The following is a 27,090-nucleotide window of genomic DNA, read 5'->3' on the forward strand; positions in this document are numbered from 1 at the left end:
TCAATTCCCCTGCCCACTTGCACCCCTGAACCTGTGGATGGGTCCATTTCCCCTTAAGAACTGGATCTCTGAAGGCGGGGCGTCTCCTTCCATGCGCTCGCGGTGTGGGGCCTGGCACGCCCTGAGTATGGTCCATGGCTCCACCCAGGGTGCGAACCCAGGACCTTCTGCATGTAAAGCAGATGTGCTAACCACTACACTATGGAGCCACCCCCTCCCCCTACCCCTTTCAATGATGGTGTGGAGATAACACTGGTTAAGAGGACGTGGTTCCACCACAACTCACCTTGTGCCAGTAAATCATCAGATGTAAACTCTGGCTCATATGGTTTCCCATTTAATATGTCGAATACCTGTTGAGAGAAACACATGGAGAAGAACTGTACATTAAAGGGACCACGAGGGAAATGTTTCTTTAGAATAAGGAACTCAGTGTGTCCTTAAAAGGTTCTAGTACCCCAAAGACAAAGCAGTGGAGAGAGGAGTCAGTGCCATTGCCCAGGGGAGTGGGCCCTCCAGGGCTTTGAGGCCGGGAGGTTGTGCTCCACAGGAGCCGTGTGAGGTGGGCTGGAGGACCCAACGCAGCCTCACAGAGCGCCAGGGCCAGGGCCCTTCTGAGGAGCAAAGGCTGTGAGGTCGGCCATGACTTGGCCAGAGTCGTTGGTCAGTGATGTCTCCCTGGGAGCTGGGAGAGGGCTGACCCTCCTCAGAGCTGTGAAGCTGTGCCCCTCGTGGCTCCTCCTCCCTAGTAAAAGGCTTTCGAGAATGAGTTTTATAAACTCGTTCAAACTGAGGGTTAGAAATGCTCGCGGGGCTTGGTGTTTGCCTTCTAGCACCATCTACATTCTAACGGAGGGGCCAAAAAACCTTAAGTTAAAACAAAACAAAGCAAAGTTTTAAATTCTGTTTTCTCTGCAGCCACTTTGCTGCCGGCTGACCCGGGTAAGGATGACATGGGTCACCGAAGTGGGTTATCTTTCTGGGTTCTGTGGCGAGGCTTCTGGGAAAGCCAGGCGCTCAGTATGAAAAGAGAACCATGTGGTCTCTTTGCCAGGGTCACTCAGCTCAACCCACACAGGCTGCCAGGAGCAACAAGCCGTGTTTGGACGTGGAGCAGTGCTTGCCCCAAGAAAGCTGATTTTGCTTTGTTGGAGATCTGTGTGCTGCCCACCTCCCTCTGGCTCTCCATTCTGGGCTAAAAAGACTCAGTAACTGCCTTTTACTTTAAGATCTCAGGTCAGTGGAGTTTTGAGGAAAGCTTTAAGTCTGTTTACTCTGTTTATATTATTGAAATCCTCAGAATAATCTTGTTTCTTTTTCTATTCAGAAACCACTTAGCAAAAGTTCAAGCAAACGTGACATTCGTCTTCATTTCAAAAACTGAGATGGGGACAATTCTGGTGTGAGTTCAGAATGAATAACTCTTGACATTTCGTGTTCTCTCTGGTCTACCCCTCTCTCACAACTAAACTCTGATCTGATTAGGTATACACTTTTACACTCAGAACTCTGCTGACCTAGATCTTTCAAGGATAGGCTTTTCGAGATAAATACAGCTCTTGACAAACAGACTTTCTTAAAAGATAAAAGGCATGTGCTTTGGGGAATAAAGACCCAGGAAAGCCATCTGTTCTTACGTCCTTGAACCTCTAGCTCCCCCAGGAGCAGCTATCAAACACCCTGGAGCCACACCCACCTGCCAGTTGGTGGCCATATCTAGAGGTGTGGTTCCAGGTATGACTCCTTCATCCTCTCCATCTTTTTCCCAAGAGTCATCCAGGTCATAGAGAGGCTCGAAGTTCTCTGCCAGGGGATCTGCTCCTGCAAAGTCAAGTCACAAAGCATTAGGTACACCCAGATTTTCTCAACGTCCAGCTGTCTTCAGGGGTCAGATCATATAAATATATAAAACACATTTACTTATAAATATATAAAACATATTCCTACTGAAGTATCCAGAGACCTTTTAAATTACAATTTATTTTGACTGTATTTGAGGATACCCTATTCGGCCTAGGACATTTTCAAAATAAAAGCCTTGGAATACTCTCTCACATTTAACTATATAGGATAGTTTTAAACTGAACAATGCATCTTCAATCTGAAGACTAATGACAGCAGTTTACAGATGCTGGAGTGCACGCTCAAGATGAAGGTCTTAAATGTTCAAATTCATCCGCATTTCTCATTTTTTTCTCCTGTTTGCTCAAAAGAGCAAAGGTGCTTGCTACTTAGTGACAACATGTTCAATTTTATTCCTGAGGACAGCACTGCCAAGGTCCTGATCCTTAAACAAAAAACACCGAAACAAACAAACAAACAAACAAGCCAACAAAAACCACCTTTGTTAGGACATGTGGTTACTGAAGAATTTAGGATTGATCTTGGAAAATCTAGTCTGTTTCTTAGCCTGCAGCAAGAAACACCAAAAGTAACTCAAGGATTAAAGATCAGAGCTTCTTAGAGACTTGGACACTATTTTTATGAGAGAATGTTTAATTTGATGCCTAGTGAACAGCAGTAAGTACAGCACACTCTTTTGGGAAGAGGGACTTGTTTTTATCTTGCTGGGAGAACATCTGGCTTGCGCCAACTTCTATAATAGGGAGTGCCTGATGAGAGTCAAAGAGGGACCTTCATGCTATTTCTTATTTCATTCTCCCAGGCTAGCCTGATCTATGAGTCAATAGTGTCATCTGACCATGGAAACAGTGGAGAAACTTAGATGAACAATTTATAGGACCAAAGACTGGAGGAACTGAGCTGTCTGTTCCTTAAGTGACCTTCTTCATGACTTCGAGCCCAGGACTAGGTTTTTCACCTGAATTCTTCATTTATCTACTGAAGAAACTGCTACTTGCTACTCTTTTCATGGAATGCCAAGTATTCAAGAGAAAGCATTTTTGAAAGTGTTATAGCTTCTTGTCTCAAGGCGTACCTTAATTATAACCACTGACTTCCAAAACTATTCATACACAATACAATCAGAGTCTCTTATTCAAGAAAATATTCAGCTTGACAAAGGAGAAAAGAAAAGGCTGCCATTTATTTGAGATGTGATTTTACTTGTCAGAAAAATGTGGTGCCCTGAAGAAAAAATTCTTACATCTTTCAGGACTCAAATTTTTAAGAAAGTATTTAACTTGCTCTGTTTTCTTGAATTTATGAAGCATTTAATTTCTAAAAAAGTTTAATAACCTCTAAAGTAAATCAGATATGTCAGGGTAGGTTTGAGAAACCAATTTCGTCAGTTTCTGAGGTTCTAAATATACAAGGCAATAGTGATTCAAGGATGAGGAGTAATTTTTCTATACTTCATAGGACTAGAGGATTAAATGGAATAACACCTGCAAATCTTTGCATGAAGTAAGGGAGAGAAACACAGTAGAGTAGGGGTCCCCAACTCCTGGGCCTCAGACCAATATCAGTATGGGGCCTGTCAGGAACCGGGCCACACAACAGTTGGTGAGTGGCAGGTGAGCAAGTGCAGCTTCATCTGTATTGGCAGCCGCTCTCCAGCACTAGCATCACTGCCTCAGCTCCACTTCAGATCATCAGGCATTAGATTCTCATAGGAGCACTGGTTCCTGGTGCCAAAAAGTTTGGGGACTGCTGAAGTAGAGAGAATAGAGTCTGGAAGTTCAGACTGACATGGTGTGATCCATAGCTCTGCCATTTATTGGGACCCCGGTACTGGGGTGTAGAGGTTTCTCTAGTCTGTTCCTCAGCTATAAGATGGGAATAATAATAATGGTATTTATATCAAAGGGTTATTGTGGATTAAATTAGATTAAATGAGACAGTGCATGTGAAGTGCCTAGCACAATGCCTGGTACAGAGAGAATAAATGCTAGCAATTTTAGTGACGGTACTCGATATACTCCGCATTTGTTTTTTCCCTATTCAATTTCTAAGAGATCTTTCATGCAAAAGAAGTCTTTACATGACTTCTTACACCAACACATTTTCCTTCTGTAGACTTCTGACATGATGAGACAGGTACTGCTTAGAATTCTATAAGGAATTAAATTCAACTTTAAGATCTCTTATCATGGGAGTCAACCTGCACAACCGAAACCCAAAACACACAGGTGAATTAAAGAGTAAAAACTAACACGACTCTCAGGAGGAAGCCCAGGATTACTAGTTCATACAGTGCCTTGATGGCAGTGAAGGTGTGACTTACCATAGAACTTTTATTTACTCATGCCTTTCGGCAGCAGATCTGTGGCTCAAACGAGGCAACAGGTTGCTCTACTGAAGTTGGGTTTGCACACCTGGTAACATTTTCCACTGCTGACCGCCTGGCTGCCTTACCTGCTGCTTTGAGAAGAGCTGCCAGCCTGGTGGACCCTCTTCCGGCCGCTACGTGAAGGGGTGTAGTTCCATCATAGGTGGTGCTGTCTACATGGGCATCACCCTACACTCCGGCCCACACAGAAAAGAGTTAGTTGAAGGTTCTCTCTTTTTGTCCTCACGTCTCCCTGTCTTCATGACTCCATGGGTCATGACTGTCTTCATGACTCCATGGGTCATGTGACTAACCCAGTTGCTATTTCAGGCAGGCTCTGCCATTGAAGCAATCCCTAGTTAAGAGATGCCGGACAAGGGGTGATGGGAATGCCGGAAGCGGCTGCTCTGAAACCTTGTACAGATATTAAATAAATAGAGCTGAATGTAAGGAGAAAGGCTGTTACCAGCACCGTTCTTAGAAAAGATTTCCCTAAATTCCCCTTGGAATGCAATGCGAATGTAGACAAGTGCTTCCTTCACCTCCAGAAGCAGGCAGCCGGCCAAGGAGATGTTGTCGCGCTCCACAGCCAGGTGCAGCGCCGTGCGCCCTGCCTTCCGCTCCTGGGCGTTGACGTCTGCCCCTGCAGCCACCAGCAGCAGCAGACACTGCATGCTGTTGCTCATCACGGCTATGTGAATGGCGTTCAGACCTGCGGCCCAAGCACAGGGACAGTCACAGTGTGGGAGGGCTGCTCACAAGATGGCCCTCGGTGAAGCTGAAGGAGACGACAAATCTGGACCGCAGAAAGGGAACGCCAGCGGGTTTGGGTATGTCTAGTGCTGACAGCGTTTCTACACCAGTCTTTGCAGGTGCTTTAAGTCAGTTGTTCTACATGTCAAACCGCTGTCTCCTTTTATGTTCTCAGGAGACATGAGAGCAAATAAACACCCTCTGAATAAATGATGCTTTCTACACTTTCAAGCCCAGTGTTTGCTCAGACCTGTTTTTTCTTCCTATTGATTAACTACTCCAAGTCATCTTTAAAGGAATCAGCAATGGTGAGCAAAAGAAATTCACACAAGAGGTGATAAACTCCAGGTGACTAATGAAAGCACTTAGGGCGCAAATCAAAAAACATACATTTATCAAATACCTACTAATTGTTAGAAAGCAGATAGAGAAGGTTATACCACAACGTGTGACTGTCGCTTACCTTCCCCATTGGGATGGTCAATAAGTAGTGCTGTCCTTTTATGCTTGAGTAAAATACCGAGAATTTTATCATGTCCTTCTTTGGCAGCTAGATGCAAAACAGAGTTACCCAAGCGGTCCAGAAGGCTCAGGTCAGCCCCGGCCCTCAGTAAGTCTTCCACCACAGCTTCCTGTTTGGTGATCACTGCTAAGTGCAAGGGCGTCTGGGAAGTGGAAAAGGGTCAGGAGATACACTGGTCAGTGGCAAACACTTGTAACCCACGGGGGTGTGGCAGCTGCCACTATGGTAGGTAGAGTAGTACTGTGGGCCATTTTCCCTTCCTGGGTTAACGTCTCACCTTTGCAAATGAATTATTCATTGTTCCATATCATATGCTAATGAAGTATATATACTAGACTAACATTTTAACCATTCGATTATTAAGATTTTTCTATATTCTTTATAACTTTCTTCTTTCTCAACATTCTAGTAGGACTCTATCTTCAGCTGATAATTCCTGATGTTAAATCAAATCAAGGCTATGGTTTCACTGGAGAAGTTTTAAATGAACCACTCAACAGAAATCAATTAATTAGCAAAGGTGCTGTAATTCTATTTTGGCAGGGGAAATAAATTTGTTAACTTAAAAAATATTGTTCCATGGACTGACTCCATGGGACCGATCAACAGAACTTTCTCTCGCCCATTTTACAAAAGCTGTCAAAGGTTTCTAAATGTTACAACTAGGACAACAGAACCGTTTCACTAAGAGAGTCCAGATGAACAAACAAACTGACTTGCTGACACCTAACAGGTAAGTAAACAGTCCATTTGATTCCCCTGCCCATGAAGTAGCACCTCGGTGAATGAAAGCGAGATGTTTTGAAAACTGCGTGTTTTCAAAATGAGTAAGACAAACACAAACATGAAAATATCTTTCAAAGAATTGAGGTCACTGACAGAATAGCGATATATATATATATATATATTTTACAAATCAGTCTATTTCACAGAAGCCTGTGAAATCTAGCCTGTCTAGTGACAATTCACCTAAACTTTCCCTTTTGGTAAGCAGTGACTGCAGCAGCGACAGCCTCAACATCCTGGCTGGTGTAAGGCGATTGGAGCACATGAGAACTGGATGAAAGATGTTCAGTCATCTAAGTCTCAATTACACAGATTATTGAATGTAGCAGAAACAAGACAGGATTTTTTTTTTTTTGCCAAATTTCCACTCTCCCCCTTATAGTATTATTATTATTATCTTTTAGAACTATAACCCAGTTTGAAATAGAATGGTCCACAGAACTTTAGATATTGTAGCCAAGAAACTTCCTCTTGAAAAAATAAACTATTAAGTAAATAAAAGTTGTGTTTATTAATCTGAAATGCTACTCATGGAGATGGGAAAGGAGAATGAGAAAAGATCTGAAATTATAAGATCTTATACCATTCATATCATACAAATTCTCTACCATGAGTAATAGAGTGTTTTTGTTTTGTTTTTGCCTTTTTAAAGTTTCTCCCATTCAAGGTTTTCTATGATATTTTAGGCTTTAGATATTAAACCTCAGGATTATATTTTACATAGTTATACAATGTGGAGATTCAGGGACCCTGATGTGACGCCTGTTGGGATGTGGATGTATGCAGACATTCTGCAGAGCCAAGTAGACAAATGTTCCAGCAGCCTGCCTCCTGCATATATGTTGGAGTGACGCAAATCCATAAGGGGGTGTGGGTGAGGATATTCATCCCAATATTGTCTACAAATATGGGAAGCAAGAAGCTAGCTAAGTGTCCATTGCTGGCAAACAGGTACATTGCGGGTGGAAGATGTACAGTGAGGGATTCTCTTCATGAATAGAAACAACAAACTAGCTGTACACACAGGTACACAGGTAAGTCCCATAAATAAAGAGGGCAGATATATAGTGACATGTAGCACAAAGCCATTTACGCATTTTAAAAGTACATGCACGAAGAACTATACAGACACACACAGACGAGTGCATATAAAACTGGTGAAACCCCAGCAAGATCTGTGGATTGTATCATTGTCGATTTCCTGGTTTTGATACTGAATTATAGTTATGAAAGATGTTACCACTGGGAGAAATTGGGTGAAGAGTACTTGGGGCCTCCCGGTGTATTTTTTGCAGCCACTTATGAATCTATAATTACATTAAATTAAAAATTAAAGAAAAAGGTTAATGCAGAACCAGTATGTATAATACAAGTTAGATTTTGTGTGAAGATATAATAAAATACCTATTTATTTAAAGTTTTTATGTTTTTGTAGCCAATACATGGGAAATTACTTTCGAATACGATAGTTATATTTGGGAATGGGGCTGGGAGACTTGCATGCTGCTGGGGTGGCAACTTGGATTCTTCAAGGAATGTACATTCTTATGTACTATTTTTAAAACTATGAAGATATATTTATAGTAATTAAAAGTATGATACAAATGCATGCACAAAAATCTCCCACTAATGTTTTATAGGAACATATGCAAATAAAACATATCAAACACACTGGAGTGGTTGTCTACCTTGGGGGGAAAGAAACGAGAGAGGAAAATGGGGTTTGGTTTAAAGGGAATAAATTTCAGAAATATTTTCAGAAAAATCCTAACTCTATTGACTTGAATTATTTTGAATGTGTCTCTAGAGGATGGGTGGGGAGAGATCTGATTGCGACAGATGGTCATAAAAATGTACTAAGATTAGAGAAAGGTATTTTGGGGAGAATATTTCAGACAATTGCCAAATAGTCCAAATTACTTAGAGAACTGTATAATTTCCCATCAAGAATAGTTAACAGAGAATATTTACTGCAGATAAACAAGAGTCCAAGTCTTCGCAACTTCTAGCTCTCAAATCAAAGCTGCCATTAGATGTATGTTTGAGACCTAGAAAGCATAGTAGAGGATGTAGAATCCTTGCACCCTAATGAGCATAGTGGTAAGGGAGGGAAAAAGTGCTGCATTCCCCAAATCAGAAGATGCAGAAGTGTCAAAGGTGGTGGTTTCTGGGTTTTTCTCTTTAGCAAACTAGAGAGTTTCAATATATGTAACCAAATGATACAGTAAGGAGGTGAGCACATAATAAATCACAACTACTGATCCTGTTGTGCTGTGTCCTTTGCAAGTCCTATTTATAAACAGAAATACAAGTAATTCCTTGAATCTGATCTACAGGCCGTGAAATTAAGCAGTCTTTGAAAGGAGAACAGAAAAGTGACAACGTTCCATTCCTAGTCTGATTTGTACACTTGTGATGGGAAAAAGGAATGGTCAGTTCAAAACCAGAGAGTGTCAAGCTTTATAGGCCAAATGACTTTCCAGGTACCGACATTAGACCTCATCCTATTTGTTTTATACTATGAGTCAATGAGGAATCCCTACCTTCATTTTTCTTTTGATATTAAGCACAACAGCCAGAGAAACCTTACATCCAATGAGAAATTACTTCCCCTTATCAGGGAACATCTATTCACGGATAAAAACCTATTGACAGCTACATGTAATAGATTTAGTACTTTTGCTTTGCAGAAATAAAAATGATTCACAGCACTTGCTTTAAATATTGAGAACTGGAATAGGCACCTCTACTGTGTAAATAAATAATCGTACGTGATTGTTGTCCATATTTTTAGAGATGGATGCTTTAAGCAGGCATCCAAGCATACCATCTAGGCCAAGGAGGACTGGGAAGCCACTTTGGGTTGAGTGAAGGGAAGGAGAAAATGAGAAAGCTGAGAAGGGGGCAAGACCAGGGGACTGCTACAGAAGACGGGTGGGGCCGGGAAAGGCAGCAGGAGGGGGATAACGCCCAGGGGAGGGAGGTAGGAGCAGCCCTGGCGAGGAGAACCCTCCTTACATGATGCTAGTGCTGCCCCATCGGCCTCTCAGCCAGAGGCGCTGGCCCAGGTCTCCCAGGATCCCAAACCCAGCATCCCAAACCCAGCATCTGGGCTTTGGTTCTGCCCAAGCAGTTTCAATCTCCTTTCTTCACCTGCCATCTGCATGTGCCCATCAAGCAGCTTCATGAATGTCCATCTAACTTTTCTCTCTGCAAATCTGAAGTATCTGTGATGGAGTTCCTCAAGTTGCTTCTGAGCTCATCTAATTTCATCTAATTTCTGTTTAAAACTGATCTGGGCAAAACTCTTTGGTGTTTCCTGTTTTCTTCACTCTGAGCTGTCTTTCTGTTTCGAAGGGTACTTTTTCCTCAACTGCCTTTATTTCTTTTTGTATTCTGATTTCAGCACTCCCTTTTTTGATATATATTTAATCTATGTGCTGTCAACATGTGTTTTGGCAGACTTCAAAACCCTTATAAATTACTGGCTTTTCAAACCTAATCTTTTTCTATTTTATTTTTCTTCACAGATGTGATGCATTTATGCTCAGTTCTCCCTCTAAATGGATGGACTCTCTGGAGGATTTCTCAAATTTAAAGCTTACCTTTCCCCAACAGGATGATGAATTTCACTGTGGGGTGACTGCTATTATACCTACAGATCGAAGCATCCCAATTCACAAAAGGACATTCCCAAATAATGGGCTTTTAAGATATTACCTGCAAAGATGTTTTGTTGTATTTTTTTTTTTTTGCTACCGTTAACATTATTAGAAGTAACACACACACACACACACACAAACACACAAATGCGTGTACAAATGATAGATTTTTCTTGAGTTGTCTTCTTGATATTTCTGCTTACCTGGTAGAGATCATTTCTCATGTTGATAATGTCATCAGAAATCAAACCAGACGTGACTTCCAGCAGATCCCTCACAAGTTGAGCATGAAGGTGGATGATTGCTAAGTGTAAGACACTGGAGCAAAAATATAATGGCAATAATCAGCTAAAGTGATAATGAAAAAAAAAGTTCCCAAGATATGATTAGACTTGTAGGCTGCATTCTCTCATACTTAGTTTCCTTTGGTCCCCAAATGTTTTGAATCTATAAAATCTCTGAGTTTGAGGTGGGGATGCTCCTATGTCTACCCAAGGCTGCTACATGCATTTGTGGTACCTGCCTAGTCACTGGGGGCATTCATGTTTGACACTTTGAGGCAGAAAGAAAGGCACCTGAGCTTCAAGGCAGAGAGAGCTGAGTCTAAATCCCAACTCTGCCTCTGTGCTGTGATTTCAGGGCATTTTCTCCTCTAACTTTTCCCTGACTTTCTCTGACATGTGGCTGACATATGTAAAATGCCTGAACTAGAACCTTTTCAGAAAAATGTAGTTACCTCACCTAGCCCTGCTATCCTCCAGCAAAATACAGTGTGGTAGCTTTTTAAGATCTGAGATCCCAAGAGGGGAGAATGGAATCAGGCTTTTAACTATCGAGAGAAGATTCTTGAATCAAACTTTCGAAAGAACAATGTGATTGTGTTTTTCTTCCGCAAATATTCCCTCTGACTAGAATGGTTTTGCTCCTTTCCTCTGCCTAGACAGTGCCTTTCCAGCCTTCATATTTCTGTTCAAACCTTATATCTTTGAAGAAGACGTGCCCAACTTCCTAGGCATAGCAAGTTCTCTCCCCTCAAGTTTAGTGCTGGTTGTGCAACTGCAGTTTTCTAAACATCTTTCTCCCTCTCTGGCTTGTGATCTACTTGGAGGCTAGTTCTCTCTGGATCAGCCTTACAGCCCTGGCACACAGTTTAGGCATTAAAATAAGGATGACAGAAAAAACTAAGGGCTTATACTAATGAAGCTGAAAATATTGGCAAGTGCCAAGTATCACTCCAAGGAGCAACATATTATTTTTTAACTGTTGAAAAATATTACTATTAAAATTAATTTGAAATGACTGAACAATAACAATAAAAGTGGTTACCATTTGTTTAGAGCTTCTGTTTACCAGATGATGCTAAACACTTGATGTGCATCATCTCAGTTATCGTAACACCAATCCTATGAGGTAGATGATGATTTCTTCATTTTTCAGGTGATGAAATTGAGACTTATAGGTATGACAGAACTAAGCACAAGTCACAGAGCTAGTGAGTGGTGAAGCTGGCATTTGAGCCCAGCTCTGTCTTGTGCCAAAGCCATTTCTTAACCCCTGGGGCTGAACTGCTTCAGAAGTACATGGGGTCTGTTCTGCGGAGTTGTAGATGAACATCTAAGAGGACAAGCACCCTCAAGCATGGGCAGACTGTGATGCGGGGCACACTTGAAGTAGCACATGGCGGCAATAGATCTGGGATTTGAGGCATAGGCTCGATTTTCTCTAATTTAAAGATATTAGGTATCATTTTATCCAGGCCTCTTTCTTAGAAATAGCAAGTATATCTTCCTTGGGATCAACACTGGCACAGGAGGGCCCAACATACTAAATCGTGACTCCATTACTTAAGGGATATTTTTTTAAATGAATGATTTCAAAGTTTCACTACCGTCTCTTGAAATGTGAGGCTGGAAGAAGGCTTCTGAAAAAGGCCTGAAATGTGACGCAGACATGAGGCACATATACCAAGAAAAAGGTTGCACAGTAAACACTGCCTAAAAATTTCCATGTGCAGCTCAGCGTTTCACAGCAGAAGTACATCCCTCCTCCCCCATAAACCTTCACACCTTCATGGGAATTTCCCCAATACCAGAAGTTTTTATTATTTTTTTCTTTATTGTATTTTCTGTGGTGACTAATAGCCAAAGGATTCAGATTATTAGCCAAATATGACAAGCTCAATGAAAACAAGAGGCCTGAGCTGTGAAGACCAAAAGTACCTCTTGTTTACATTCTTACGAGGATCCCTCTTTGTCTCCCCAGGGGTCAGTGTCCCAGCCTCTAGCTGAGGCAAGCCCCCAGAGCCTGCTTGCATTAGCACGCCTGGGGGCCAGGAGGGAACTCTAAGTATTTGACATCCTGCTCTAGCAGGGAAGGCCACCTCCTCGGGCCCTCCAGGTATGCCCAGGGTCCTTACACATGTTCATGCCTCCTCCTCAATGCATCCACTTGAATGCACGCACCTTGTGTCCCTTTCCACAATCCTCCCTTCAAACACCAGCGGTCCTTTGCTAACTTGTATGCCCTCCTCTTTCTTAGACTTGTCAATTCAGCAGGTCCCTACAAATGTCACTTGAAATGCTCCTGTCCCGTCTTGGTTCACTGTTTTCTCTTGTGGTTATAGGCTATTGAACACTAATTGGATAATTTAACCCTGTTAAAAAACATTCTGCTGTTCATGACATTAGACAAAGCCGGCTGTACCGGTTCCTCTCATACTGTATAACAAGGCCAGTGGTTATACCACATCCTTGGTTACGGTGCAAGGAATGAGAACAAAGGTCTCTGTTTGAAACTCTGAGGTTGGCACTTTCCTAAAGCATTTGGTTCAGTTTTTAAACTGCGGTTTAAAGCATAGTGCTCAAGCTCTTTCACGAAAAAGATTTCTCATTGTCAATACTATTTTAGGAAGGTTTTAGATGAGACACTTTACTTGAATTTGAGGATTTCTGTTTCTTATTTTTATAGGCTTTTGAGATCATTTTAGAGGGCTCAATGAAAGGACTAAGATAACTGTTATAGAAAGAAGTCAGGTGGCTTTGCAAATATAAGCTCAGCCCCAGCAGGAATGGGAGGCATGGTGTCGGGAATGTTAGACTCTCACACAATGTGGGTTCGGGTGGTCATGAGTCTGATCCTCTCACAGACTAGTGACCATTCACAGAGGCAGGAGAGAAGAAACCAGTAACTGGGAAAGAATGACGACTGCCATTTAATCATTTTGTTGTTGTGTATTTCTTTTTTTTAAGTCTACAGACAAGTTCAGGGTGGTTTGGCCATAGACTCTGTTGTCTTTAGTGGGCTTTTTCTTGAGTACAATATTGTTACAAATGTACAGTTGGGATAACAACTGTTTTCAAGATTTGGTAGGACCAAACTTTATTATTATATTATTCCAGTAAATAAAGCAAATATTATTATTCAAATAAATACTTGTTTATTAAATATTATTCCAAATTTTATTCCCATAAATAAAGCAAGGCTTTTCAAAAAATATGATTTCCCACACATATCTCAGTTTTCTTGCCCAAAATGTACTCTTAGATGAGTATTTCAACTTTTGTAGAGCCCAACAGGTAAGAGCCACAGGACAGGAGGAGAAAATTACGCTACTCAACCTTACCGATACTTTATTTTCTTTGAGAGAGTGTTCCAGTTACAGGACCCAATAATTTAATCAATTCTTCTTTCCTCTAGCCAGTATGCATACAATGATTATCTCTCTTCCTTACCCTAAAACAACCCTTGTTTGCAGGAGCCCTGACTTACCTGTCTCCATTCTCATCCTGCACTGTAGTGAGATGGCGCTGGACAGCCAGCAGCATCTTCACATCTCCTGTCACTGCGTAGTCAAATAGGGCATTGGCATGCCGCTTGGCAAGCTGCATAGCCTTCTCTAGAAAGAGGTTATCTGCAAGGCAATGACCATAATCACAGTTGAGTTTCCTATATTTGCTCTACAGGTATGGCATACTTGAGGCCACAACCATCGGCATCGGTATTCGCATAACTTGATGCACATCGTTTTAGTTGAAAATGCTCCTTTCAATGCTTCTGGAAAAAGTACAATTGGACACTAGCTCACTGACAAGTATAGAGGCTGATCTGAAAAATCTGTCTAAGGTTTGTTAGGGGAAAATAAAATCAGGAATGTCTGTTATTTTAATTTAAGGGGAACAATCAATCTCCAAATAATGGTGATTGGATTTTGCCATAATTATAAATCATCAATCTCTTGGTAAAATAATCCTTCATTGGTGTCTTGAACAACTCTCTTGTTAGGCCAAGTGTCAAAAATCAGTTTCTGCCATAGACAGGCAGACTTTCCATGAACCATTGGTGTGTTTGTAAAGTTTGCTTCCCGAAGGTCAGGGGAAGGCAAATTGGAGCCTTTGGGCTCCTGTGCATGGCCTGTTTTTACATGGCCCTGTAGCTAAGCATGGTTTGTACATTTTTTAAGGGGTATAAAATATATGTGATAGAGACCATATGTGGCCGCCAAGTCTAAATATTTACTATATTTCCCTTTACAGAAAGTCTTTTGAGTACAATCTAGGATGACCTAGGCTCCTGCCATACACTCTAATGGGTACTGGTTCAAAATACCCAAAAAGGCACACTGTCCTTCCTAATCCTGATCCTAATCCTTTAAAAAGGCATTGAGATAAAAGGAAAGGTTTTTATTTTGAGGCCAAGTTCCACTTTAGTATGACAGTCAAGCTAAAGTCTAGAAAAGGAAGACTATTAAAGTTATAGAAATTATTTTCTATTATCTGTGGTAGAAATGAATTAGGTTATCTTTCACAATATCCTGCACTATTACATTTGGAGAACGCATATGTAAATTTCTGTACTTTACATTAAAAGATGACGCTAGGAAGCTGGAAATCCCAGTGTGAATAAAGTGACCTGACGCCTGCTTTTCAGGGCATACAGGAGTCTGAAGAGCACACCAAACAGATATTGATATATTGTCTTTAGTTTAACAAAAAATAAACCAGTCTTCTAGAAATAACTTGTATACCTAGAGCCAATCCATCCCCTCAGATCACCAACAGATACAACGCGATCATCCGTGTGCTCACTTACCCTGAAACCTAGCGTTCTCTTCCTTCACTCCCACTGTATACGTCAGAGCAGCCTCATCGCCCCCATTGCCGGACTCCTTATCTTGCTCTGTGGTTTCGGTTACTTTCCCAGAGAGATTTACAGCCTCTCTGTCATCACTCTTGTCACAGTATACAGGGTCATTTTTAGATGAGGCGTCTATGGTTCCTAAGAGAAAAGCAAAAACATCAGCTTTTTTTTTTCAGTAAAATCTATTAATTAAGTCATAATTTACTGTTTCAGTGTAGGCCAAATAAAGGTAGGAGGCAAATTTACCACAAAGGGAAAAGAAAACGATAATTTAAAATTGCTTTTAAAATGGTCATAAGTAATATGTTTTACAGTGATTTTAAATGGTCACTTCTAAAAAACATTTTTTTTTAAATTGAGGTATAACTGACATATGACATTAATTTCAAATGTACAATATAATGATTCAATATTTGTTTGTATTGTGAAATGATCACTATAGTAAGTCTAGTTAACATCTAGCATACACAGTTACAAAACATTTTTTCTTGTAATGAGAACTTTTAAGATGTTACTTTTTTTACACTTTAAAAAACTTACATCTCATTCCGTTTATTTGTAAAGGACAAAATGAAATAAAGCTCTTCTGTAAATTACAGGGAGGTAGTATTTTTAAAGTGCTTGAAAGCAGAGCAGTTATTTTTTTCATCTAATGCTAATTAATCAAGTTAGACATGATTTCGATTCATATTTTTTAGTGTGGGAGCGATCCAGTATACCATTTTTGATCATTCTCTTTCAGGTGTGACTGTTTTCTGACAGGTACAATGAGAACACTTAGATTTCATGGCCGGGCCTGGTTCTAATCCTGGTCCTGCCATTAATAGATATGTACCTTCAGCAAGTGAATGAGCATTTCTGAACCTCGGCGTTCTCTAACTGTCAAATGGAGATACGAGTATTTTCCTTACAGAGCATCATGAAGATTACAGTTAAAATATGTTAAAGCAGCTGACGCGAAAACAAGCATTCAATACAAGGGAAGATTTCATTGTATTATTTCTTCAATTGGTACACTAGAATGGACATGTAATATAAACTAAGAACACCTGGTGTGACAACTGCTAATTAGGGGACATATTTGATGGGAAAAGGCCATTCCTATAAAATTCAAAATGTCTTCAAAAGTATAATATTTGAGAAAATAAGAAAGAGAATAGGTAAATTTGGTGACTTTTTTTGTTTGTTTGAATAGTCAAGTCTCTGTAAGTCCCTTTTTAATGTTCTTTTCTTTTTCCTGTTCATGCCATTTACGAAGTAAATATATAAGCATAAAGGTAGCATTAAGAGTAGAATTTATACTTTCCCCAGGAAATAATAATTTTTTCAAAAATTATCTTAGTTTATTTGCACTTGTCAATTTTTTTTCAAGATGATAATGTTGTTGTGATAATGAATGAAAAACTTTTTGTTCCTCAGTATTAAAACAAAAAATTATTACTTACCATGCTTCATTCCAGCATTAGATTTAGTGGTTCCAGGATGGAAGGTAATTCCTCCATATGGAGGAAAGCCATAGTGAGGGAAGCCATATCCTGAAACGGCAAGTAAAACAAAGGAGCCCTCACTACAGTGTCTTTTACAAAGGCTTGGCAATCTTAGGTGAGCACAGGCTGTGGTGTGGAGGGCAGTGTGCCCAATGTGGTGCTTCTGTTAACAGTTAGGAAGATGCGTCATGGATGATCAGAACTCCACTCAGGCAAAGTTTACACCTGGGCATCTCAGACAGCTCCCAGGCTTGGGGCAGCCTAAGGGAGCCCAAGGGAGACCATTCTGGAGAAAATAAATCTCCCACATCCGTAGTGGGGAGGGGTTAATGGTGAGCGGTCACCACTCAAACTCAGACTTGCCTACACAGAAGACAGGAAAACAATCTCTGGAGGAAAAAACTGAACCAAATGAAATACAGAAAAATATACTGACTCCTCAAAGGAAACATGGCTACCTTCATTCTTTCTCACATATTTTTGGTAGAAGCATCAACTGGTAAAACTCTTCAGGAAAGCAGCTTGTATCAGATGTTATACTAGCCTAGTAATTTTACTTCAAATCATCTAATTAAAAAACAATCTGGAGAAAAAGAAAAGCCATGTGGCTAGAAGAGTTCATATAGTATTTTATATTTAAAAAAAAACAACAGAAAAAATTGAATAAGTTATATTATGGTTTGTTCACTTGAAATATTATGAGTCATTAAAATGATGCTTAAAAATTAAGCTTATGTAAAGCTTAAATTACCATGGGGAAATGCTTATGGTAACCCGTTAGGGAAACGCAGCATAAAACCTCTCTATACACAATCATAATGTGATGATAATAAATAGCTAATACAAGTAAATGGATTAAAATACTGCACATGATGAGGATATGAACAACTGTACTTGGGAAAAATGCATAAATATATACTACAATGCATGCACAGAAAAAAAATTGAAGTAGTTAACCTTCTATGGCAGGATTTTATGTCTTTTCAAATTTTCTGTAATTTTCAATATTTCTAAAGAATACCAACATAAGTATGGCAAAAAAAAAAAAAAAAGAAAAAGAAAGAAAAAGAAAAGAAAAAAAGAGGGAATATATCAAAATGTTAACTCTATCCACAGACAAGCTGGAAAAGCCAGGAAAAGAAAATTCACCACTCCCCTACGCGAGAAGGCTTTTGAAAGAATAGACCGGTTTCATACCTGGACCCGTGCTTCCAGCACCCCCTCCTCCACCTCCACTGCCATACATGCCTCCGCCTCCAGCCCCAGCACCACCGCCGCCGCCGCCAAAACTATCTGAGAAATTGGGCATGAGCTTCTGCCGCTTCCTCTGCACTTCCTCTTTATCTGTCGTTAAAGGAAGAGAAACCAGGGGAGAAAGATTGATTCAGTTCCACTACTAGCCGCAGAAAGAATATTGATTCTAATGGTATTTTTTAACATCTTAAAGGGAAACAGAAAGCACCCAAGGAGGAAGAGCACCCTAGGAGGAAGAGAAGCATTATATTTATTCCAGTGATATGAAGACTGAGAACCAGCCTCAGAGAGACCACAGAACAGTGCACGCCCAAATCTTCTCTGCAATAGTTTCTTAAGTCCCCAATGCTAGTCAAATTAGGGAGAGATTAGATGTCCCATTAAAATTAAAATACTGAATAATTAAAACATTACTGAGCATTTTCACTTGGCCGTACAAAACAGCTATTGCTAACCAGCTAACATTTATTATATATGTCCCATGAACTAAATGCTGGGGAATAGAGAAGTATGACATAACGTTTTGCTCTTAAGAACCCTATTTTAAGGATTTTGGGGAAACACTTAATTAGAGAGATAGCACTATAACACTGTATATGTTAAGTGCATGATGCAAACCAGTGTTCCAGGAGTTCACGGAAGGACTTCTAGGAAGTCCCTGTGGGCTGGAAAATTCAGGGAAAGCTTCCCCAAATCATCTTCATTATCAGGAGAGGGCAAATGAAGGATGTTCTGGGAAGGGGCTATATAGGAAAAGTAATGAAGGAAAGAGTGTGCACTGTGTGCTTATGAGAACAACAGTAGAACAGTTTAGCTGAAGTGACAGTTTAGTATGAGGAATTCTTAAGAAACAGAGCTGACTGGGACCACACTGCAGAGCACCTGAATTATAAACTGAAGGAATTTAACTTAGAGGCAGGAAAGCCAATGAATATTTTTGAACTGGAGAATGATGTGTGGTGGTGACATTTTAGGAAGATTCCTCTGTCACTGGTACATAGGACAAAATAGAGTCAAAGCAAGAGGTAGAGAGGTTGTTCCTTCGTGGTTCCATGATAATGGAAATGTGTGGACCCCAGAAATACATAAAAAGAGGGATCTGTATCTGTTGGGGTGACTGATGGGATGTGGAAAGCTAAAGGTCTAAGACCACTACTCTCAGTGGTGCTGACAGATTTGATTGTCTAGGTCAAGATGCTCTTTAGACTTTCCTCTCTCATTCCTCATGTGGTTGCTCTGTTTTTCTTTAGCTTCTCACTATTCATGCCTCTTACTAGCTCCGTTGCCTTTCTGAGTTCTGGCACTGCCTTTGTGGTCTATCGCTGCATTCTTGTTTCTTCTTTCTGTGGCCCTTTCTTTTCTCTGATTTTCCTACTATATATTTTTTCTCCTTTCTCCCTTTTGGGCTAAAGCAGTGAGAAAAGTTTTTTTTTTTTCTTTTTTTTTTGTTTAAATTGAATAAACAGTCAATGTGGTATCCTTTTTTTCAATCAGCAGCCTAATATTGAATGACTCTCCTATTTCTGATTCTTCAATGTCAGTTTTGGCTGCTGCCTGTGTTCAGAAATATCTTTCCTTATTTCTAATTCTGTGGTTGTTTCTATCATCTCAGGGCTAGAGAGAATGCTATTGTTTACTGATTATCTTGCGATCATCTGAGTGCAGTTGAAAGATGAAGTAGGGGAAAGTAGGGTAGCAAAGTGCACTTAGAAAACAATATTTTAAAAACTGATCATGTTGAGACTTCTTAGGAAGAAAAAAGTCAGCATGGGTCACCTCTGAAGAAATTGTGCTTCTATTAGAAAGAGATGATCTCAAAGTGTAGAAACTTAAACGATTTCCTTATTAAAGGTTTTGGACAGATTTATACAATTTTTCCATCAGTCATATGATAACTAATAGTCATATTTATTACTCACCCTATAAACTGTTGATCTCACATAGAATATTAGTTCATTAGGAATATGAAACACAAGAGGGAAGTAGACAACTTATTTATCTTCAGAAAGAAATGTTATCTATTGACATGCTTTCTAGCAAAGAGATCATTTCATGTTTGCTATGTACTTCTTTCGACTTACAAAACAGAGACAATCACTGGTCGTTTCACTGAAAAATTGGAATTTTTAACAGTCAATTAAAAAATATTAAATATCCTACAGCCATTAAAATATCAATGACAATAAACTGATATAAAAAATTCCACACGAGAAGCTTTTTAACAAAGACTCCAGCAGTCTACATTTCCATAAAATTGAAGATTATGTAGAGATTTTCATACTGGGTTCATTTATCCTTGTGGTCTGCTTTTGATAGCAGCCCCATGAGACGTACTATACAACAACCACCTATTCTAGAAGGGAGCTAAGTGGTCGCTCACTATAAGCTTTCTTTTTATAGAGGAGGAACCAAAGTTATGATGATTAAGGGACTTGTGTGAGGTCAAGGTAGAGTGAAGATCAGATCCAAATTCTAGTGAGCTTTCCATTATACTAGGCCACCATTCTTTGGGAAACCCTCCAAAATATCTGTGCTTCCTTTAATAACCAATGATTTAAAAATAATAGGTTAGTTCACAAACTTTTAGTCTCTACCACCTTTTGCTGTGCTTGTGCTTTAAAAGTACCGCATTCTCACTTTTCAGGTTCTAGTTTGCCAGCAAAGATGTCTACATTTATCCTGACCGTTTTTTTTTTTTTTTCATAATTTACAGGTTATGGTTGTTCCTTCCTAATCTCCATCTTTTCAGACTGCAAAGTCATATGGTCTTTCATTGCTTAAGCCGTTCCTCAACTACCTTCTTCTCTTGGCAATCATCTCTCTGTTGGTTATTTTAACTGTCTGCCCTGGACCCAACCATCTCCATGAAGTTTTTATGAGGTTCGATGCCAATGATCACGAAGGATGCAAGTTCAGGGCAGGATAATTCTATACAAGAATAATATGTTATATTTCTTTATCTAATGACCTATGTGATGGCACTTAACAAATTCCTAGCCCTTTGGATGAGGATGGTGACCTGGCTGGACAATCAATGAGTCAGTTCTCAGATATTTAAGGAGCATTTGCTATGTGACATATACTGTTCTAAATGCTGAAGATGTAGCAATGAACATAAAAGACCAAACTTTCCACCTAAAGAATATTCCTACTGGAGGTAGGAAGACGACAACAGACATATAAATTAGTAGATAAGATAATTTTACATACTGATAAAAATAACGAAGAATATAAAATTAGGCAATAAGATAGGGAATGACTGCAGGGCTTGGGGCAGTGAAGGATGTGTTCAATGACTTCTGAGAAATATATATAATGATTCATTTGGGTTGTCTAGTTTGAATCATTTTCCTTTACTTACTCTTATGTTAAATGGACTGCTACTTTTTGACTAGTCACATGCCTGGTGTAATTGTTTCTCCTTGTGATTATTTCAGTTTTGGATTTTATAATCCAGAAGGTTTTATAGATGAAGGTAATTTGTTACTTTCAATAAAACAGTTCTAATCTCACAATGACTCAGTCACAATACATGTTGGCTACTGTTTCTGTGGAGCTCAACAGCTAATCCTTATTTTTCCAGAGGGTTCTTCTTTTATTGTTTGTATTGCATCAAGCTTTTAATCAATGATAGCCTGGAAGGTAAGTGCTTGAAGCATTGAGGTGGGATTTTGAACTTTCAGGAGACCCTATTCTCTAATTCTAGCATGAGACAACTCCTACTGTGATAGGGTAGCAATGAAAGTAATAGTCTGAACATGCCCCTCCTTATCATACTCTCTTAAAACACAAACACCACTGGCAAAGGCAGGCATGCAGCCTAGAAACCGAGCTCAGTTTCTCAGCTCATACAGATCTGGGTTTTTTTTTTTAAAAAACACAATTCTCTGTCGGAAAAATCAACATTATTTTGAAAACATATTTTAGGACAGGAAATCTTTTAAAATCTTTTTTCAAAAAACAGGTCATTAAAAAAATCTTTTTTTCTTCATAGAGTTAAAAAAAATGTGCCACGTTTCCCTTCTGTGTCGACTTTTGCAGAAGTATATTTAATCTAAAGCAGCGATTTTCAAATTTTCAAATTTTATGCAGACCGAAGCATTCAGAAGACCTCAGGCAGCTCCTCGGTGGGAAAATGAAGAGAGGTGAGAGAGCTTCTGGGGAAGGCTAAGTGGGCAGCGCGCTCCACCTCTATTTTAGCCAGAGCCTATCATGTTTTTATACTGAGATTTTGCATGAAATTTCACGTGGAGGGAAAAGACAGGCTCCTGTCCTGACAATGTTTTCAAACCACCAGTCAGGGAATGCACTATAAATCTGACTCATTAGTAGAGAGGTCACAACTTCAGGAAAGAAACAAGTCCCCACAGAAGCATCTTCTAAATGCTCCTGCTACAACATGAATTCTAGGAAAAGAAAGTCCTCTTCAAAATCACCCATCACATGTTGCTATCACAGGATCCAACACATGTGTGGGTCGTTGCTGTGGCACCTTAGTGGTTTTCAACCTCAGCCAGGACCTGGGTGCCTGTGACGATCATTTCCTGACCTCCTTTTCCAAGTCTCACTTCCTTCTAGTCAGTCCAAGGGTTTCTAATTTTGTTTGTGCCATGGTCCATTTTGCAGTCTGGTGAAGTCTTTGGATCACTTCTTGGAATCATAGTTTTCAGTACGTAAAATACGAAATAAGATTACAGAAAAGCTAATTATATTAAAGTACATTCTTGTCCATGGACCCCTTGGGGGGGGTCAGTGGACACTAGGTTAAAAAAATACTTTTGAAAAATTATCCAGTTTGAGGGCCTGTTACAACCATTCTGAGAAGATTCTCGATGCTGAATTTCCCACCCTGTCCTCTCTTGAGGTCTACTTTTGCCTTTTGATTGGCCTATCAGGAACTTGCCACAGGAACCTAAAGCGTAACATGTTTTAAACTGAGCTCCTTCTTTGCTCACCCAGACTTATTTTGTTCCCCTGATTCTTTCATCAGCTCAACCAATCACAACCTTCCTTGGCTGAGATTCCTAGAACCATCTATGACACCGAAATTTCTCCTTTACCAGCATCTGGGTCCTCTTGATACCATCACTGAATCACCTTTTGAATCCACCTTCTCCTTTCATTCCTTACACTGATACCTTTAATAACCTCATTGTTTCTCAGTTGGACTTTTGCATTACACTTCTGACACACTATCTGCTGCCCAGTCTCTTCAGTGTCTCGGGGCCATCATCCCAAATTTAAACAGGCCTGGTCATTCCTCTCTCCGGAATCAATGAAAAAATCTTTAGCTGCCAATCATGGCACTTCAGAGACTAGTGCTGGATTTCCTTTCCTGCCTTGGCCTCAGTAGTCCATCTCACAGCTCATAATGCTCACTTTTCTGAACAAACACAAATTGGGTTAGCTCAAGTCTCTTGAGGGCTAGGTAACCCTGTCCTTTTTCCTTTTGCACCCAACTACTGAAATATATTCCCCAATTTTAAAGACCTCAAAGACGCCTTCTTCTCAGAGGCGTTAGAAGCAAGGGCTCTCTCCTCAGCATTCCTATATGTATTTGTGGACACTTCACTTTTGCAACGTACCAGAATCATTAACTAACATTACGACTGTTTAAGGAGATGATTATCTCCATTTCTTGGTGTGTCTTTTGTGAGAACAAGAATGGTACTTTATTCGTCTTTATAGTTTTGCGCTACCGGATGGTGCTTTATTCGTTTTTATAATTTTGCACTACCTGGTCTCCTGTTCACCTGCCTGAGGCCCGTTAATGAAGTGGCTGACTCTCCTACACAGTGAGATTTGTCTTTTTATTTACTCCATAAATAATAGTATTTCAAATTTAAAGACAAATTCTCAAATGTCTAGATTTCATATATGCTTGGTGGAAATAACATTATTTTAAAAGGCTGGGCTTAATTCCATGACCCCCAAGTAGTGTATTACTTCTCTCTTGCCTAAAAATAAGTTCGTGGGACCCAGAGGCCAGTTACTAGAAAGTTGTTCAGAGGAGGTGACTAACTGATCTTTACAATCGGCTTGTCCAATTATTGAAATAAGCAAGAGTATAAACAACTGAGTTACCTTTGATTTCAGGGTAGTAGAGAAAAGGTTTTGGTTCACTGGTTTCCAAATCAGATTTCCTCCGAAGTTGGACAAACACAGAGGCTGGTTTTGTAATGTTGATATCTTTATACTTTGGAGTTTTGAAGACGATAGCAAACTGCAGGATAAAAAGATCCAAATGTTGGGGCAGGACTACATTTTTTTTCCCCAACAATGTTACTCATTAAACATAATCTTTATGCCCAATGTTTAGACACAGTGTACAAAAAGTACAGCACCCTAGAGAAAGTTACAAACTCAGAATTCTATACCCATACATTTTTATTAAATTGCCACTGTGAAAATGAAGCAAGACTATGTCAATATATCACAAATATTTATTATTTCATTTGTCTAATATTTAAAATGTCTTCCAGTTGTAAATAATAAAGTGACTAAAATATATTGCATACACCTTTTCCTCTTTCAAATTAGGAAGAAAAAGATGAGGAAGGTGATATTACTATTAGCCTGTAGGCCAGCCAATGAGGAGAGGAAACTAAATCCTGCAAAGATGACATCATCACAGGGTCAGTGTATTTTGAGGTGAGAATGACCAGGGCTCAAGGCATATTACATAGCATTCTGTAAGACAGCCTCCTCATTAATATCTGGTAGTACTAGAATAGTTAGGCACTTTTACATTTTCCAGTTTGATTTTTTGATGATGTGATATATTCAGAATGATCAAGAATTTGTAATATATAAAAAGGCATATAATGGCATACGTTGAAATTTCTTGCCATGCATGTCTCCCACCAAGCAATTCTTACTGTGTGCCTGACCCTCCCTCAGAGGTAAACACAGAGAAGTTATTAATTTCTTTCCCATTCTTTCAGAATTTCTTTATGCTTAGGCAAACATGAACACAGAATCTTTTAACTATACACTTTGTTTTATACTTATTTTAATGTTAAATCTTTGAGATCTTTCCCTATTGGTTCATAGAGCACTCATTCTTTTTAATAACTATATAATATTCCATCACATAGACACAACATTATTTAATTGGCTACTTATTGATGGATATTTGGATTGTTTCCAATTTTCTATGAAAATAGTATTCCTCAGTCACTTAGAGTAATCATTAAGATGAGGATTTAGTATTTTCATCTCTTAGTCATTTACTCAATTGTCACTGGGAAATCTTGATTTATCATGATAACATCAGCCTCAACTAGAAAATTCCTCCTTTCAACACTTTTCATTAGAATGCCGTTGTAACAGGTTTCACCACAATTACCCCGTGGACACTGCTATGGACTGATGGTATCTCTTCAAAATTTGTATGTTGAAGCCTTAACTCCAGGTGTAGCTGTATCTGGAGATAAGGCCTTTACATATATATAATTAAGGTTAAAGAAGGTCATAGGATAGGCCCCTGATTAGATGAGATTAGTGTTTTTATAAGAAGAGACTCCAGAGAGCCTATTCTGTCTCTACCGCGAGAGGACACAGTGAGAAGGCAGTCCTCTGGAAGCCAGGAAGAGAGCTCCCACTAGAAATCTACCCTGAAACACTCTGCCTGATCTGGGATGCCTAGTTTCTGGAACTGTGAGAAAATAAATTTCTATTGTTTAATCCACTCGGTGTGTGGTGTTTTGTTACGGCAGCCTGAACATACTAAATACAAACACTTAAACATTTCCATTAAGGGACCTGAGGGCCACTCTCTGCCTTTTGGCTAAGGCAATCAGATACCTCAATGAAAAGTCTTGCCAAGGTCTCAGAGCCAATGGTTTTTATAGAAGCTTGCCCATAATTCTATGGTATGTAAAGATCTTGGAGAGTTTTTAAAATAATATTCTTTTATGAAAGTTAAATAAACATTTATGATTTTTCTGTTTTCATATATGGAAGCTAAGTACTGAATTTCAACAAGGCAGAAAACATAAAATCATCATCCACTTACCTGTCTATGAACGTCTGTGGGGGAAAAATCTCCAAATCCTTCCCAGATTCCACCATTTTCCTCCTCTTCATAAAATCGAATCTGGATGTCATCTGCAAAGAGTCACATTCAGGCATGTAATTTCACACAGTGTAATAATATTTATAAACGTGCTGAAAAATAAAGTCTGTTCTAGATTCTACCTACTATATACTTAAATTCTTTCGATGGTAATTAATCTGAAATAAACTTTTGAATAATTTAAAATTTTTGCAAATCACTAAATTTTATTAGTTACGGCAGTAATAGGGTCCAAGTTTCATCTACAGTGACAGAATACTAGATTTACCTATTCAATCACAGTTTTCTCTTAATCCACCTTTGACTGTCCCCACTTCTCCATCCTTAAACCAATTCACTCCTGAGAAATATGAAGGGTAAGGAGAAATATCAGAATTCCAAAAGGTGGTTCAACTCGATCTGGATTTATATAATATTTAACTTACATAGAGTTTACTATATGGCAGAGAGTTTTATGTGCTTTATATGTATATATTAAATGATTAAATCCTCGCAATAACTTTGTGATGCAGGTGTAATAGTAATATCCTCATTTTGCAGAAGAGAAACGGGAGTTCAGAGAGGTTAAGTAACTTATCCAAGGTTGAACAGTAGTAAATGGAGAAGCCAGGATTTGAACATAGACAATATAGTTTCTGACTTAAATATTCTACTATGCTGCCTACCTCTAGTACTTTATTTATCTTTATTGAGAAACTGTTAAAAATATGTTGGTCAAGTCCCTTCGAATTAATGTAGGATGCCTAAATTTCACACTTCTATTGTGGATTCTACTTGTGCAGAAATATGATGATGTAAATCAGGTTGGTATCTTTTTGGCTTCAATTCCCATTTCGAAGGAAAAATGCACTATTTCTTTGCCTTTAGGTGTACTACCATGAACTTGGTTATTTAGATTCTTTAAACTAGATAGAGACTTCTCTTAATAAGCCATTCCAATGTAATGACAATGATTAAGAATCACATTTGCAACTGAAGTTAATCAGATTGTGCTTACTCATAGTATGCATACAAGGAATCTGGAATTGTATATTACTTGGACAGAATGGGTTAAAGGAAGGTTGATACCGGGATAAGCAGAAAAAAAAATGTAAACTTTTTTTTTGGATAAAGATATATACCTTTACCTTAAAATCTGATATATGATCTCATTTTTTCTGACTTTTTACCTCAGAGCATTT

At 39.2% G+C, this 27,090-nt stretch overlaps 1 protein-coding gene across 3 annotated transcripts in view; it reads right to left on the minus strand.

The window, feature by feature from the left end:
• NFKB1 (nuclear factor kappa B subunit 1) overlaps positions 1-27,090 on the minus strand; it is a 109,166-nt gene that overhangs the window by 4,952 nt on the left and 77,124 nt on the right. For all 3 annotated transcript variants that reach the window (XM_016159063.2, XM_016159061.2, XM_016159062.2), the window contains exons 10-21: positions 25,850-25,941; positions 23,917-24,055; positions 17,776-17,922; positions 16,537-16,626; positions 15,044-15,229; positions 13,724-13,865; positions 10,159-10,273; positions 5,448-5,649; positions 4,774-4,943; positions 4,318-4,420; positions 1,697-1,821; positions 287-353 (exon numbers count right to left, since the gene is read on the minus strand). In XM_016159063.2, coding sequence (XP_016014549.2) covers positions 287-353; positions 1,697-1,821; positions 4,318-4,420; positions 4,774-4,943; positions 5,448-5,649; positions 10,159-10,273; positions 13,724-13,865; positions 15,044-15,229; positions 16,537-16,626; positions 17,776-17,922; positions 23,917-24,055; positions 25,850-25,941 — 1,578 coding nt within the window. The remainder of the gene's footprint in view (positions 1-286; positions 354-1,696; positions 1,822-4,317; positions 4,421-4,773; positions 4,944-5,447; positions 5,650-10,158; positions 10,274-13,723; positions 13,866-15,043; positions 15,230-16,536; positions 16,627-17,775; positions 17,923-23,916; positions 24,056-25,849; positions 25,942-27,090) is intronic.

This window comes from Rousettus aegyptiacus, unplaced genomic scaffold, assembly GCF_014176215.1.
Source record: "Rousettus aegyptiacus isolate mRouAeg1 unplaced genomic scaffold, mRouAeg1.p scaffold_m13_p_10, whole genome shotgun sequence".
NCBI lineage: Eukaryota > Metazoa > Chordata > Mammalia > Chiroptera > Pteropodidae > Rousettus > Rousettus aegyptiacus.